The 18254-nt window shown below is 38.6% G+C and overlaps 1 protein-coding gene across 11 annotated transcripts in view; it reads right to left on the reverse strand.

The window, feature by feature from the left end:
* Window positions 1–18254, reverse strand: part of brsk2a (BR serine/threonine kinase 2a) — a 198626-nt gene that overhangs the window by 49323 nt on the left and 131049 nt on the right. For all 11 annotated transcript variants that reach the window (XM_061721480.1, XM_061721479.1, XM_061721473.1 and 8 more), the window contains exons 3-4: window positions 14820–14905; window positions 8990–9130 (exon numbers count right to left, since the gene is read on the reverse strand). In XM_061721480.1, coding sequence (XP_061577464.1) covers window positions 8990–9130; window positions 14820–14905 — 227 coding nt within the window. The remainder of the gene's footprint in view (window positions 1–8989; window positions 9131–14819; window positions 14906–18254) is intronic.

Consider the following 18254-nt stretch of genomic DNA (forward strand, 5'->3'; position numbering starts at 1 on the left):
AGTTTTTTATACCTTGTCGGTCTGGCGTGTGTTAAAGTAAAGAAAGACATCAGCAACAATCTTACAGAGGCAACTGCTGTTGCCCATCAACCTGGAAAAGGTTATAAAGCAATTTCATTATTCTACTCAAAGAAAAGTTATTCACCGTTGGAAAAGATTCAAGATCCTCACCAATCTTCCCAGGAGAGGATGTACCAGTAAGCCCCTCCCCCCCAGATCATGCAGTGCTCACGATGATAAAAAAAAAAAAAAACATATGAATATCAATTGAGTGGGATTATCAATAAGACAAAAAGCTCCCTTTCCATACATGATTTCTCCAGAGCCGACTTGTCTGGGACATTCCTACCCATTCCTCTGGGCTATTGAGCAACACCATGATGTTATAATATTGTTTCATGCAATGCAGTATTAAAAATTGAGATTAGAATAAGAGCTACATGTACAAAAAAGAAAAAGAAAAAGAAAAAAGGCAGCTTTGTCTTGCCAAATGTTTGATTTGGCACAGCGCTTTCACTTAATCCGGCAGAGTTTGACTGTGGACGATAGGATAAAAGTAAGGTCTTTAAGGCAGAATAAACAAGCTGCCAGAAAGGCACTGGAGTGAAGGAGTGGCACAGATATTAAAAACCCAGAGCAATATTAGGATTCTAACCAACGGTGCTACTGTGGTGCAAAAATCCTCTACAAGTAGTGATCTCCCCCACGTACAAAATTATAATAAATCAGCATTATCTTTATCATGATGTCATGTTTAGAGCCTGTCATCTTCATTTTCTTCTTTTGTTGTGTTTTTCCTCTGCAGCCATTTTTTTCTACGAGCCTTACAACAACAAAACGTAACCTTTATTACTTCTAACCCTTTTGGTACAATAACCATCTCTTCACAACCACCAGCACATTTGCCTTAAATCGAGCACCGTAAACCAACTTAATACTTTCCTCTTCCTCAAAACTGTTCCCTTTTCCAGACCCCTTCCACTCATCCCATTTAAAATGACAACAAATTCGACAACCTGAACACCTAAACTGGCACAGCAGGTGAAAAAATATTCTCTCAGTCAGGTCTGAAACCTTCTACTTTAAAAAACATTGATTTTTTTGAAAGTGTAAAAATTGTGGCTTTTGAATGTTTTTCGTTTTTTCAAAATAATCTGCTTAACTTCAGAGTTGCTATGCTCAGCAAAAGGAGTAACGATATTTTTGCTTATTCTTTGGTTTAACCCGGACACATATGACAGAGAGCATTCCTTTATGTGGAATAAAGGAAACTATACAGACAATGTTGCTACTTAACACCAAGGATTTAAAACAAATTTGAAGGTGAGGGGAGAAAGAATTGACATCTCCAGATTTTCGGGGTGGGAGTGTAAGAAAATCTCCCCTAGAATATGGGGCTTTTATTGAAAATAAATAGACTTACAGAGAATGAAAGAGAAGTTTAAAACAGAATGTCAATTTTTAAATTGAAATCAGTTTTTTAAGAATGAAAAAGGGGGAAAAAAGGTCTTTAGGGCATTCAGACTGATATATATAAAATAACTATGTCTGTTCGTACAGTTGGATTAATATCATCTATCAATCATTCATTTTGTAGGTCTCCTACACTAATTTTCTCTTTCTTGAGTATCCTTATTGCCTTTGCCATTATGTCAACTGTAGCTCTGTGTGACTAAGCACTATAGGTGAAACATGGTTGTTGCAAGACACAACCAGGAGAGCATGCAGTCAAAAGTTTCTTTGGGTGGTTTTTAGCAAGGACAGAGGAACACTAGACTAGTCCTAAAAGTAATCAAACATTGCTTCAAATGAAATTCAAAGTGATATTTTAACATTTAAAAATATAGTTTTGCGCTGCTTTAATTATATAGAACTATAAGAATCAATACATTTTTGTAAAATTAAATTAAAAATAAATGGTACACCATACTGCACAAACTTCACCCATCCATGAGTTGTCTCATTTTCTGTCCTGTCCTTTCATGTTTCACGTTGGTGGATTTAGTCTCTGGCAGAATCAGGGTTTAATCTCTTAATAAAAATATATTTGATCAGTCTGTCAGAGGACAAATTCACTTTCATACACACCTACATGCAAAAGCCCGAACACCTGCTGCAATATTAAAATGCATATAAATTGGCAAAAGTGGTTTGCCTATCAAGCCACCAACCATTGATATATGCTAAAAAAATTCTAAAATTGCTAAAAAAATAAATAAATAGATGTAATAAAATTAAATGGCCCACCTGCACAACACGAATGACAGAATTAACCTTATATACCACAAGGCTGTATTAGATACATTTCTATCAGCTGTATATCAATGTAACGTGGGGTTCTTTGGGGCTCAACTGGCTTTTAAGGTACATGTGGCCACTCCAGAAACTGTGTTTCCCTCGTCTTTTTTTCTTTGTTTATGCATTTCTTAACTGTTTTTATTTTTCCACCCTGGAGCTTTCAGCTCAGTCTATTTGCAGATTGGGTTGTACGCTCGGTGCAGCAGATGAAGGTGCAACAGAATTACACAAAGGAGATTCAGCAATCCTTTCAAATAATGTACAACCACTTTCAAAATATCAAGAAAATGGGTCCTTTATAACGTTTTATGAATTCATTTGAGAATAACTGCTGTCTACTCTCATCTAGAACTGATTTTTATGTCTTCAGTAAAGCTTCAGTGACATGACACGTCTGTCTCTGCTGACGCACGTGGCTCTTTAAATCACCCAATATGAGGAATAAATCAGCTAATTACAGTGTGGGAGAGACCGGAGGAAGGTGGTTACAGATGATGTGGACGATTATGCCACTGTGTGGGTTTAATGTGACTTCGGGGCGAGGCGTTTATTCGTTCACATGCAGGTGGTGGCAATAATGTGTAAATCACAGTATCATGGATAGGAGTGTGCATCAGCATGTATGATGATACTGCCAACTCTGCCAACAGCTTTGGCTGTTTCGGTGAAATGGATTGATTCTTTATCACTGTATTAAACCCAGACAGAGGTTTGAGCTGGTTACAGGAAGGAAGACTAAAACTAAAACTTTCGTTTTTTTTTTTTAACAAAACAAAAAAAACTTGCTGCTACATTTTAGTTGAGCATTTGCCTAAATGGTTTACATAATTGCAAAAGTATTAGAAATACATCTTTTCAACAAGAAAAGTCAGATTCACTTGAAATTAATCGGTTGGCAAATTTCAAAAGGTGGATATTCATCATACATGTGCAAGTATTTAACAGCAATAGCTTTGTATCTTGTGAAAGTGGGTTTTATAGTGTTATACCTTTGTTTTAGTTGACGTTTCCTTATTTCCCAGAGCTAATCTTCTACACATTCCATTAAAACTTTTTCTTTCATCTTCTCCCGTGTATTTATTATTCACCAATTTATCTTTCTTTTCTAAAAGTTCCTTATCACAGAAGTAAGAACATGCAACCTTATCCATTGTCAGGAGAGTGGAAGCGATGCAATGAAGAGAACATGATTCAAGAATAAATACGTTATTATCAAACAGTCTGCGTCTCTGGTGAGCATTCACAATTATAGCCAACTGCTGTATTGACTGCTCAGGAGAGTGCACAGACTATTTGGTAAAATGTCAGGTTTGACAAGATATTGTTATTGGAAAACCTCAGGTGAACACAGAAATAAATTGTTTTCAATAGCACAACTACATTTTGAAATCATCAAATAGTTTATTATGACATGGAACATCAATGTTCAGCAGCCAGAAATGCAACGTCCCTCAAGAGAGACTGAAAAATTAGTTTTTTTAAAGATCAGTAAACTATCACCAAGGTTGTGAGCTCATCTTTGCTCTCATGAGGATGAAAATCCATCTATCTCTCCTCACTACGAGTTTTCAAATAATATTAAAACACAATTAATATAGTTGTCAAAAAAGAAAGAGGGGAGATTTTGTATTGTATGTGTGTGTGTGGGGGGGGGGGGGGGGGGCAGAAATGCACTCTGAAATCAGAATCAGTCAGGGGAAACATTGAGTCATGCCAGGCTGTTCTCGCGGAACTCTTTTTCAGCAACATACAGACTTGAATCCATCTGGCCAGGAGAGGTATTTGGGGAAAGAACGTGGGTGGAGGGCGGAAGTATGAGGCAATGAAAAGTGAAAATGGGAGGTGTGCACAAAAGAATGATTGGGAAGCTTGTGTTTCGCCCCACCACCACTACCACACATACCCAACCTCGCATGGTGAGTCACAGAGAAAGCTGAGCACTTCTAATAGTCTCTTAGGGTCCCATGTGCAAACGGGAGGAAATATAAGAAATGATTGTAGAAACACTTCTTTCTTGCTTTCTTTCCTGTTTTTTTGTTGTTGCTTTTTTCAGGGGATCCTGGCATGTCATTAGTGGGAAGGGAGAAGATATGAGAAAAGCTATGCCCCTCTGCCGGTTTGCTTTTAATTGAGGTTGGGAGGAGGGCGAGTGGATCAAGAAATTCTCCCAAATAATCCTACTCATGATGAATTTCCAAGGCAGCACTTTAAGTGTTAGTGAAAGGATTTGAAAAACTGTAACATACTGTAGTGACAGCTCCGATGAGATATGAGAAACAGGAGCAACAAATGAATCTTGCTATGACAGAGTCGTGGTAATCTTTGTATTTGCATACAGTCATTGTCCCAGATGCCTTCCTCTAATTGGCCTAATCTGTTGTTCTCAGAGTTAACATCAACAATTATCCTGTGGGATAGTTTCATCCTGTTGCCACTGAAACACAAGCTATTTTGAGATTTTTTAATTCTCTCTCAATCCAAGACTGAATCCTTGAACCCCAAATACTGAACTTTACTGGCGTATATAAAGCCAGGTTGACAAGTACAGTGGAAAGTAATGTTGACAAAAGTATCCTAGTTCTTACATTGTTGTCTTTTTAGAGCAACACTACAGTAATTTTTCCCATTAACAATTCATAAAATATATGACTATAAAATACTACCTAATCATGTAAATTAAACTGTGCAGCTGCTTCAAATGTTTCTAATTAAGTGTGAAACATCATGCAAAGCTATTTCCAAGATTATACTGCAATTGTTTCCTGGACTTTAGTCCTCTGCCATCTTCTTCAGAAGTTACTCTTCAAATTTAAGGTGGCTATATTTGAGGACACTTGGAGAAGAATAATTTCCTCTCTAGAAATTTTGGGATAGTCTTGGATAATGGTGATGTCACAATTTGATTGAATAATGTAAATTTACTCTTTTGATTATGATTATTATTTGTTCTTGGTTTTCCAGTAGCCTGTTGCTTCGGTTGCCCTTTTAATGACCCTGTGACTGAAAAAAATGTTTGAATGTGCTGCAAATCTGGCTGGAGGTAAAAATAACAACACACATATCTAAATATAAGTACAAATACAAAACAGAAAACCATGTAAGACTTGTGCACATGTCCTGTACCACATGAAGGGTCCCTGAATTTTTATCATTACTAAGTTTTAAAATCAGGCATTAGAGGAACTTTATTTTTATGAATCAATATACACACACACAAAAAAACAACCAAAAAAACAATCAGATGGCCAGAAAAGAAAAAAAAAGTTTAATCTTATTGAAATATTAACCAAGCAAACACTTAATGGATAAAATAGTTGGCCACATGTTACGTGTACCATGCTGTTACCAACCACAAATATTCCTGCTTGGATTTTGAGTTTTTTAGGGACAGCTCGACTATAAAATGCAGCTGCCTGGTTCAGATTTGGTACAGGATTGTTGCTGTTGCGCTGTTCAACCTGCAGACAAAGCTCCTCCGAAGCCACTGTGAGAACCCATAGACTGTTTATAACAATGGACAAGCATTGGGTCACGTGACCCATTGGTTTCTGGAGGGCGGGTTTGAAGCCCGTTTTCCTTCGAGCACAGCCATGTTGATCAGCAAGCCGTGCAGGAACACGCCCACTGAATTTGCTCCCAGCTCCTTCAAACGAGCCTCATTGAAATATCTGCAGAGTCGCTGTCAGACAGTTACAGCCGGACATATCGCTTAACATGTTGACCTGATGGGAAACTCAAATATGACTGTAGCGTTTAGCTGATGCGGGATTAATACAAAGGGTTGGCTGCTTCGCGAAGAGCATGATGATTATCGATGAGTGTTAACGGCTAAACATTGGCTGAACTGCCAGTCGGTCGTGTGACAAATAAATGTATTGCTTGATATAAACTTTGTTCTGCATGAGAGTCAATGTGGCAGTAAGATGGCCGGCACTTGAGTGAACCCAGTGTTCCAGTAGCGGGATGGGGAAATCAACCAGGTGGTCCACGAACTCCGTCTGAATGACATGCTTTTTTATCAGTACTTAAGAATGCCAGCACGGCAGTTTGATGTACTGTTATAACCTGCAACAGCAACGATTACCTTTTCCTCCTTGCTGTTTTGGCATTGACATTAACCTGTAGCAGACCTTTTATCCCCCTTTTTTTTTAACTTACAGTGGACCTAGAGCTTTCCCATTGGAACTACGCTGTAATCGATGTCAACTTTGATTGGATCACTGCCTTGCGCTCCACACACTCATTTGCATAAGATTTATCAACCCCCAACTGTTTGACGCGCTGCCCAGACGCCTTGCCTTCCCAAAAGTCTGTGCGCAGGCAATGGTTGTATTCCATAGAAAATGAATCGGATGTGTGCAATGCAAGCACATTTCTTGTGTGCAATGAACATCCAACGTTAGACTATGGCCAAATCATGATCATTTACCCACAGAACAGGCAAAGAGCGCAAAAAGAAGTTAGCCCAAGGCCTAGCCAATAAATCTCAAGCACAACAAAGCACTTACTCAGGTTCCCAGGAATACACTTCATGTCTTTGAAATAGATTAAGCAAGTGAGTAAAACAAGATTTTCAAAAGTTGGACTATTACAAAAAAAATCCCTTTGCTAATTTAAACAATAAATGCATTTTTTTTTTGCTTTAAAAGTTACATGTATTTACTTTTCTATCCATTATGTAATAGGTCACTGAATATCTTTTTTTTTTATATATATATTTTTATCCCTGATTTTTTCCCCATTTTCCTCACCCAGTGCTTTACCTAAGTGACAGTCCTGGGCATTGCTCCCTCTACCAACCCCAGGAGGGCCCTGCACTGAGCTCAGGTCTCCTTCTTAACCTGAGGAGTGAGCAGGCCGCTTCTTTTCACCAGACAGGGTGGGGCTTCTCTGGCCGGACGTAGCGCATGGAAGGATCACGTTATTCTGGCCAGATCCTTACCATCCCATCTGACGCCCCGGCTGGCCAGATGGGGCAGTATAGCCCAGGACTGTCGCATGTTTTTTTGAGGGTAGCTCACATTGCTACCCAAGGGAACACGGGGAGAACATGCAAACTCCACACAGAAAGACCCTTTCACCAACCCCACCCAGGGTGTGGGCACTGAAGTCATGTGGGAACTTAACACGCACTTCAGCGCCCACAGCGTCCCCGGCAGAGAATTGAACCCAGGACCTTCTTGCTGTGAGACGGCTGCACTACCAACTGCGCTACGGTGCATTTTTTTTTAGCTTTAAAAGTTACATGTATTTACTTTTCTATCCATTATGTAATAGGTCACTGAATATCTTTGGAGTGATGGTCAGATCAGATCAGATCATAGCAAGAGATTGAAGCATCCTGTGTTTCAAAATGAAATGTAAGATAATGTAAGGGCTTAAGTTAACACTTTATGTTCCTGCTATGAGTAGGAAATATACAATATTTATCTGTGAACATGATAAAAAGTCAATGCGCTTTTAAAATTTTGTTTTATGGTCCTTATGTAATATTCTGCCGTGCATAAAATTGACGGTTATACATATATATAATCACCTGACATTTTTTCTTTAAAAAAAAAAAAATAATTTTATTCTTAAAGGTAATGTATTAAACTATTATACATTATAGTTTTGCTTTTAGTGCAGTTTGTTATCATTTATCCACAATTACAACATTTCTCCAGGATTTATAAAGTTTATATCTTTCCATCTAACTATCTCTTCCAAAATTCAAGTAGTGCTTGTGTGTGGGCTTTGTTTCCTTTCCCCAAAGTTAGGAACAATATTATGATGTCTTTCCCAGAACACAACACAAACTCTCTGGAGAGGGCCTAAAGTATCTCGAAACTTTGGGAGCATAAATGAATATGTACAAGACACACACTTTCTAGTGAGAAACAAACACTTAAATGAGCACCCTAATTCACTCCCTGCTGACGTGTTTAACTTTTGAAGTATATGATTGCCTCTGGTCTACGAGCTGGTAAACACTTAAATTACCCCCTGAAGCAGACAAGAATTTATCAAATTAGAGCGCATCTAACAAAATATGTGATATGGTTGTGTCGTTAATTTTAGAATCAAACCATAATAACTATCAAGACAACTTATCAAGCTATTAGCAGAAATGTATTATTCTTGAATATCTTGGCTGTTTTTATAAAATAAAATCAAGGATGAACCAATTAATCAAATTCTTAATTTCTTATTAACTCTAGCTACAAAAAAAAATCTGTAGCGATTCACACATATTTCAGGATATGATACTTTCTCTATATATCTGACATGTCAGCCACACTCATTAACAGTCCACAAACAAGCAACAACAAGTTGTCAGTCCTCTAATTTCCATATTAAATCAATGGTCTGAACACTCACTTTCTTTCTTCAGAATTCACTACTGAGAAGCTCATCATTTGCTCAATGGTGGATGACAATTAAACACAAATTGTGGAGCCTCATGTTTTTTTCTTTTACTAATGGGTGGGGAACATTTTCATATTTAGATATGAACAATATATACATTTTTATTGACTAATATAAAATATATTAACATTTTTGCTATTAATTGACAATGAATAGCATTTAAATGAAAGGTTCCAGTGAAGGACAGAAAGGAATGTGTCTTAAACTTCCATCCATCCAACGATTTCATCCACAGTAGCAGCATCTGAAACATGTCTTTCTGCGTAAGGATTGAATCACGTACCATATAGAATGACTGTGGCAAAAATCCAGAGCAGACATGATTTGTCTGAAGAATTTCCTGGCTTCTTTAGGCGTTAACCGGCCTTTCTTCACCAAGTAATCAAACAGTTCACCACCAGACACATGTTCTAGCACAAGGTACCTAAGAAACACAAAGAGAGGGGAAAGTGTCAGAGATAAGCAGATTTTTAAAGTTTATTTACAAACATGACAAGCATAAATCCCTGTAGATTAGATTTTTTTTATAAAAAGGAAGTTATTCTGACATTTGAATTTATTTTGATATAAAATCAATATAGTTTGTGCTCTTTCTGCCTCCATCAAAAAATTATGGATACATTTTTGTAACTGCAAAACATTGGTACAGGAATAAAATCAGAGCTAGAAGGGAGGAAAAAGAAAAAAAAGATGCCTGCAAGTAATTGCAGTGATAATTTCATACAAAAGCAATATCCATGAAAGGCGAGATATTGAGGACCAAAGAAGAAAAAAAGAAACAGAGGATCTCCACTTTTGTCAACAAATACATGACAAAATTGAAATTTTTCAAAATAGTCCTTCTACAGTGCATAACATCAAACAAAGAAACCTGGAGAAATTATATTGCATAAAAGCAAAGGGTATAAGTCTAAACTGGACACCTAAGATATATCTCTTCCTGTACCTAGAATGGCTGATTTAACTTGTTACTTGTCTTTGCTGTCAACATACGAGATCTTGAAGGCATCAGAAATGACAGAAGAATCAGTATTCGCAGGTGTATTTATTTATAAAAATGTGTACCATGGTCTCGCGACCAGAGATGAAATGAACTATCCATGATCTTTCTATGGGGTTGCATCAGCGCCATTGGCAAGTTATTTATACTGCTGTGAAAAAAGCATTCACATAGAAAAGTACTTCAAGATTTTAGAGAAACACACACTGCTTTTATAATTTCCAATGATATCCATGTGTTTAAAAAAAAAAAAGAAATGAAATCCTGCACACATTACAAAGCTATGCCCATTGAAGGAGAGAGTAGAAGTACTGCAGTCCTGACTAGTTTCCAACGTGCAGAGAATTTTATAAAAGCAAAAGCAAAAAAATTTAACTACACCCAGTACTGCTGTCCACCTTAAACAAATTGAATAGTGTGTGACCAATTTTGAAGTGACTTCACTGATGACGTGTTATGAATTTGAGCGGCTTGTGCATCAAAGAGAGAAAAAAAAGAGGAAGAAAAGAGATGAGCGCTCACCTCTTTCCCCCCCTTTTTTTTGCCTTTTTCTTTTCCCTTAGCTTGGATACTTCACAAGCGGGCCAGACACCAGCATGAGCCGCAGAAGATTATATGAGTGATGGGAAAAGAGTTGTATCAGAGCTGACAACGAGAAGCCGTTGGCTAATAGCGCTGGCAGGCTAGATTGATTCCTGAAGAGGAACGCTTCAGTGTCCGAAGACGCACAATAAGATTTGGGTTGAATGGAGACAATTAATAAACGCTGATCCCTAGTAAACGCCCGTTGATTTGAGCGATTTAAGCAAATAAACACCCTGGCTTTTATTTGGTATTTTACAGTACTTCCACCTCTTCATTTTTTTAACATATGGTGTTGCAAACCATATTGGCCAAAGATCATATACTCATTAAAGCCAAATAAAACGGTAAAACCCTAGGAGCTCTGTGACTTATAAATACAAACTTGAACCGCAGAATCAACAAAACTTTGTCTTTCTTTGATAAAAATATCCTGCAGTTTTTTTCTGAACTCCCGCTTTACTCCCTGTAACTCGTGTATGGACCATGTTTGCCTTGTGATGGACAGGTGTTCCTGTCCTATATGTTCTTTTCCTGAGCCATTTATCGACTGAGATCAGCTTCAACAACCTATATGGCCTTGGATAAAAGCAGGAATATGGAAAATAAGGTGGTAATAAGTCTGTACTATATTAAACAAAAGGAAATGTTTTCACTGTCTTTCCATATATTCTTTTAAACTTTTATCCTTTCATTTACAATTGTTAAGTTTTAATTTTTGGCACAATGTTAAATTTGAGGTTAGTAAATGGTATATATGAATTTTGAGGCTTGTTTTTAACGTAAAAATATATACTCAAATGATGTGTTTAGAAACTGACTTTGTAATCAGTGTTAAATTGCAGTTCTATAATCTCAAAGTGCTTGGAGCCGTAAGCTATTTAAATAAACTGGGCTCCATCGAGTCATTCATTATGGCAATTTTCAATTTCACTGAATATGAAAACCCTGAAATCTAATCAAATGTAATTCAAATCAAGTCTGTAAGCAGCAAAGGTCTAGTGTGCTTCTTACAACAAAAAATTGGAGTCAAAATTGAGTTAATTCCACACACACACACACACACAAGGAAATCCCGTTAAATCTGAGTATAGCATGAAGTTAGTCAAACTTCTGAAATATTGATTTGGTCAGTTACGTATCAGAGTGGGTTGATAATCCGTTTCAGTTGCCTTGGTGTTCAAGAAAATACCTACAGGTGCACCAGAGGGGCAACAAAGTCAGTTAAACTTCTGAGAAACGTGCATCTGTATAATCAATCAGTAAATGCCAAAGAGCCACACGAGTGAAAATGAAAAGTTAAAAGAAAATGTTTCACTTGAAGACAATGTCTATATAAACTGCAAAATGAATTAGCTTTAATTCCCTTTTGTATTTTCATTTAGGCTCCATCATAGGAATGTCCACAGCATTTCAGTGTCAACATAAGGTAAATATCTGCAGAGCTGCCATCAGACATTTACAATATATCATTTAACGTATTGTCTCGATGGCGGGAAAAAAACAAAACAAAAGAAAACCCCAGATGAGAGCAGGTTCTCCCTGAGCAGGTGTGACTGACATGAGAAAGGGTCAGGAGAATATGCCGCTGCCTGTACCATCATTCAACGTGACTGGTTTGGTGATGGGTCAGTGATGTCTGGGGAGGCATATAAAACTAGACACAACCCTGACTGGCATTAGATATTGGGATGAAATCCTCTGACCCGTTGTCAGACCCTAGCCTGGCGTCATGGCTTCTGGGCTCCTTCTGGTACACAACAATGCCTCGCCTCCAGTATCAAGGCAGCTCTTGGAGGGTTCAATTAAATTCAAAAATACTTTATTAATCCCAAAGCAAAAATAATTGTTGCAGTAGCCATGATTTAAGTCTTCAAAGGGTTCTATAAGTATATTTCTGTGGGCAGGATGCCCACAAGCAAAGGGAGGGGGAAAAAGGGGGTGTGTGTCCTCTCCTGTAGCAGTCTGAAAAACCCTTTGACTACACTGTTGCTGAATCACTGTGTTGTGAAGAGACGACTCAGTGCAGTCCGTGATCTTCATTTAGTGTAGTATCCTCCTTCACACAAGTCAGTTCCAGAAGAGTCCCCAGATGAAGGAACTGATACCATTGACCGGCCCCGCTCGTCTGACTTAAATCCACTATACTGCTCTGGGACATTATGTTTCAGTCCATCCAACACGACCTGGTTCCACCTCAGACTATCCACGAGCTCAGTGATGTCCTAGTTCTGATCTGGGAGGACAAACCCCAGGAAAATGTCCGTCATCTCATTAGGAGCCTGCCCCGATGTCGTCAAGCATGCAGGGGCCAAACAAACTATCGAGTACTGTTTTGAGTTGCTGACTTGAAATTTCTGAGAAATATAAATCGCCGGCCGCAACATTTGACTTCCATTATTACTTTCCATTAGCCAGTCCGTATCAGTTTAGATAACCAGCGTGCTTTTTTTTTGTCCATTAAGTGTCACCGGTGGACTTCACAGGAAGGTTATTCAGCTGGAAGCAGATAACTGTCCTTGGAAGAATCGAGGAACCAGCAGAAATCAGGCGAGTGAGTGCTCTGGAACAGGCACACTATTCCAGTGAGTGTTGGATGAAGGCGACAGCTCCGCGGAGGGGCCAGCTGGAATCGTGATTGAGGCAGAAGATCAGGACTGAGACAAGATGTGACCAGGGTCAATCCGGAGGTGACATCAAGACGTCAATCCGAGAAAGAGTCCTGGGAAGTAGTACAGGCTGCAAAGACAATCCGGCACTGAGTGAGGCCTCAGAGCAGCTTGAATGCAGGCTGGCTGACGAGCAGCTGCAGCTGCAGCTGGGACCAACCAGGTGTGGGACGTGAAGCTGATGAGCCGGTGTGGCAGGGAGGTGAGTGAACTCTCTCACCACAACAGGGCAGAGTGTGCAATGAAGATCGGATGTGTTTTCAAAGTGTTCCTTTAATTTTTTGGAGAAGTATTATAACCCAAAAGCAAATACTGCAACTTTGTTGACTTACCCGACTTTTTTTTTTAAACCAAATTTGTAAAAAGTATCTGTTCTTTCAAAATCTTCCAAATTCTTTATTTCCATAACTTAAAATAGCCCTTTGAGCTTCAGAAGTGAGACATTTCAGAAGAAACGTATTAAAAGTACACCGTGTGAACAGGTGGTATGGCTCTGATAACATATTTCTAACATTTCTAACAAGTATAATCAAGTATAATTAAACCTTCAACCGGAATGTAAGGATGCAATGACAATGGGCTTTGAAGCTATTTTTTTTCTCACTTTGTCCCAGTGGTAGGTTCCTAAACGTTACATTCAGAAATAAGTGTAGTAGAAATAAAGAAATGAGTCTTAAAATAACCTCCTTGTCACAGTAAATCATTGTGTAATTTGATACAAATCAAATGCACTCATGTAGATTTTTCTCTCAGTCTCTTTTCTATGACCATTTTTCATTCACAATGAAAAACATTGTGATGTGATATGATTGTTCATTCACTCGCAGTAATGTAATATCCATAAATAAAATATTAGTGGGCTAGGTATCAAATTCTCTCCATGTCCCTCTCTGTCAGCTCTGGTTCACTCAGGGACACACACATACCGGTAGCTTAAACAGCTTGTTTGGGGTGGTCTGTGCCAGCGAAATAATAAATCTTTAAGGCTCTGAAGGTACTAGCTGTACACACGCTCTAAGCCAATCAATTATTGGCGTCCACCTGGAGACAGTTGAGCAAAACCTGAAACATAATTTGAGCAACATTGCATCACTGACACAAAATTGTTGCAGCAAATGTAAAGCAGTTTGTTTCCTGTGACACTACTGGTGACTATCTGTCAAAAGTGATGAAGCAACAAGCTAAAAAGGCAATTTCAATAATCCATTTATGGAGGGAATTATAATTCTTTTCCACTTTTTAGATCATCTTAAAGGATGGTATGTAAAGCACTTCATGACCAATCCCATTTTGCCCATAAACTCTGGATGAGAACTAATTGAATTTAGTTGTCAAACAGTCTTCTTTAGATCAAGAGGTCGACTAAACGACTGATGGGATTGTCACTCGCAACTATTAAAGCGAGCTAACAGATTTATGTGTGTCAGCTGCTGCCGCAGACTCTCCGTGGATAATGTTTGTTAATGCAATGGTGTTGCCACTGATAAGCCTGTCATGGTGTTTACATTATGTAGGCTTCCTCCCGCTATTAGGAGTCCCCTAGTGTGCTCAACTAAATTAAATGCCTCATGCCAATACTAATGGAGTATCCACCCCTCCAAGGCAATCGTCTTTTTTCTGCAATCTTTGCACGGCAAGAATATCTGATGAATTTTGAACACTGCTCTGACTTCCAAAAAGGCACACAGATATGATTTGTAAATAAATCGAAAGTTATTGTGCAAGCGTTTGTATGTGCAGCATATTTATAGTATAAAAACATATTTATAGTTACTAAAAGCATGGGCACACCAGCACATTCCTTTTGAAGGGGCAGGAATGTCAAACTCAAAATCAAAGCATGCCAAACTCTTGATACTCACAAGTATTTTTTATTTTCGTAGACATCATGTAGCTTTAAAACATGCGGGTGTTCTATGAGCTTCAGTATAGCTATTTCTCGCTCCACCTGAAAGAGAGAGGGATAGACAGAGGCAAAGAGAGGAGAAAATGCAGAAAAAAGATTTTAATAATGCAACATCATCACAGTTAAATTCCTTTAAACGTTCTGACCTTATCTACCACCTCTAATGGCAATCTCTCTCTAACTGTTTAAGTACCTAGAATATTGAAATCAAAATCTTTGTAGGCAAGGATCTGAATAGTACTGATTAACCAGAACGATCCTGCTTTTGTATTCATTGATAACTCAGATGGAAAACCTTTGGTTTGCTTCAACATTTTTGCTTCAACATTTCTGTCCACTTTCCTTTCCTCTGTCAAAGTTCCACACTTCTTTCTTTATTTTGCTTACAGAGCCACAGAGAGGCATTTTTAGTGCCCTTTGAGACCCGCAAAAACTACATTTTACCACGACTGAGTTGATCAGTTTGGACTTGTGTCAGCATCTCTAGAAATTGTTGTCAGCATGACCAGCTGATACGGAAAATCGGCAAGGAACCCACGGTGACAGAAGCCACCACTAATCCTCTGCCCTCTGCACTTCTGCTCTCCTCTCCGTTATCTGCCACCCTGCTCCACCACATTTCTCGTCCATCTTCCCCTGCACCCTCAGAGTTCGACTTTTCCTGACAAGGATGTGGATGAAAAGAACGCGTGAGTTTAAGGCTTTCCTGTCTCGACTCCGTCTCATCAATGTCAGCCTGACTATGCCTGTGACAGCCTTCACATTGCTTCAACGTCACACTCAATGTTGCTGGGCTTTATGAACGTTCCTATGTAATCAAGTCCATATTCTGATCCGTTGGCAAACTTTGATTTGTAATCTACCTTGAGAGTGAAAAACATCACCACGCTATTTCCCACTCATGTTCAAACACAACTTGTGGTGTACAATAAAACCTCAAGAAAATCAATCAGCATCCTCAAAGAAGAGAAGTTACACCCACTCGATGTTTGCATGTAGCTGCAGTTAGTAAGAAAATATTGTTCGACTGAGTACATTTAACTCTATATTTTTGCACTACTATTATTGGAAAAGCAGAGGGATAGTTAATGTGTGAAAGGTACCAAGTACTTACAATTGTTTTAGTATAACATCAGTTTCTCTTTAATACATCTTTTCCCTTTATGATGTCTCTGAAGCATCTTGTTTCTAGCTCTCAGCTGATATAGATCCACATGTATGGCATTTTATATTAAGTATTTTATGTTGGTGTAGACTCAGTGATCCCAAGATTTTGATTAGACTTATTTTCTCGATTGCCGAAGTTCTTTCATCACGTCAACATATTTAAATTCAAAACTGTGACTTTCAGTTGAAGTACCAACTTATTTGACGCTCACATCTTTACCAACTCTACATGATCTGCCACTTTTCCTTCAGCATCTATTAAGCATCTGTGTTTGCTTCTGTATGACATGAGAATTCTGACCACGGACTTGCAGAAAACACTGAGCTAAAAAAGATTTAGTCACTGAAAACAGAGCACAGTCTAACCGAGGCTTAACAAAAAGAAAAAAAAGCTTACAGTTAAAAAAAAAGATAACACTATGGACACCGTTTGTCTAAAAGGGGTGAAGTGGTAAATGTACAATTAGCACAAGCTTCTAGTATCACTGGGAAAAACCTCAGCTAATCAGGGTTAATCCAGGCATTAATGAGTTTTATCAGCAGTGCAACACTTTCACACTTAAAGGTGAGACGTGTTGCTAACAACAAGCCCGTGGAGGCTTGCTAACAGTGGGGCTCCTTGCAGAGAGGCTGATACTAACCAGGTCTCTGGGAAAAATTAGCTGCCAAAATGCCACAAATCCAGCAGTTGGCTTTCAAAGCTTACCCTGAGCGCCTCATTTTATTTAATTGAAATGAGAGAGATGAGGCTTAATGTTAAGAGTCAACTTTAAAACTGCCTGCCTCATACAAGATTAGCTGTTGATTAACAGATTTATGCAAATCTACCCATGCTCGTTCTAATAATAAACAGTAGAAAAAGTTTAATTAAACAGCCCGGGATTATCAATTTAAAGAAATTACTCAAGAAATACATTTACATTTCCCTTTCTCTTACCTGCTAAAGTAGTCACTGTCTGTTCTCTATTGATGAATGCATTATTTTACAGCTACTGCATGTTATCTCACTTCACATCAAAGCCTCAAAATATGCACATCCGACTCCTTCGTGACTTTAAAGTTCCAGGTGGCCATATTTTGTCTTGGCCTGACTCCTGAATATAACATGCTCTCATTAAGTTTCACATCTGTGATTGCAGACATTTCTATCCAGTTGCCATATCTCCATACAACTTTCTTAAGCCTCTATTACAGAAGTGGCCACTTGAACACCGCTCAGCAACACACACACACTTATATATACAGATTGGCATGAGTGGATAAGATATTTTCTAGTTTTTTTTTTCCCTCATGTGTTTGGCCACACATTGAACAGCCAGTTTGGTAAAAAAAAAAAAGAAAGGAAAAAAAAAAGACGCCACACAGGAATCCATTGCTGAATGCAAGGTATGGTTTTTGTTGAGGACTGAATATACTAAAAAACATAAGAACTAGAGCTTGTTAGAGAATAAGCTGATAAGTAGTGACTGGTTGTCAACCAACAGTGCTTAATTAAATGACTCAGTTGTTATCGACCAGATGTGCTGCTGACTGTAGCTATGATGGCCCCTACATAAGAGGTCTCCTGAATCTTCAAACTGAAGATTTGTGATAAATAACAGAAATCCTTGAGAACTACTTTCTCAAACCTTGGCTTTAACCGTTATGTTTACAAGTATGGCTAATGTGATTTACAGTTTCCTGTTAGACAGGTCGGGGTGATATATCATCAGAGAAAAGCAGCATACAAGATAGAGGAGAGAAGGACTGGAATGACTTGAGCTTTCCAAATAAATGAGGCAATAACTGACGCCACTCCAAATTCGGAGGAGGACAAGTTTAGCATAGCTCCATCAGCAGGTTATTGATACGTTAAATCACAGCCTTGGACCTGAATGACTGAATGGATGAGCAAACAAATGAATGGTGACATTGCCATGGCTAACAGTCCAGCAACAGAGGACAGAAGATTACGGAAAGGCTCATGACAACAAAGACACAAAGAGATTAGACTGATGCCACACATGTCACAGAGCAACCGCGCAGAAGAACAAGCCTAAAAGCTCAAAGGGGAGAATATTGGATCACAGGCTCTGTCAGCTCTCACTTACCACTTATTCCACCTTGCACTATGTCTTTCTCTCGCGCACACAGGGGGAAAACACAGACATTTCTGTCACCTCTCCCAGTCATGTGAGTGAATGGTCCCTACTCCCTCGATGCGAAAATCTGAGGATCAAAGTCA

This window comes from Cololabis saira, chromosome 5 (assembly GCF_033807715.1).
Source record: "Cololabis saira isolate AMF1-May2022 chromosome 5, fColSai1.1, whole genome shotgun sequence".
Classification (NCBI taxonomy): domain Eukaryota; kingdom Metazoa; phylum Chordata; class Actinopteri; order Beloniformes; family Belonidae; genus Cololabis; species Cololabis saira.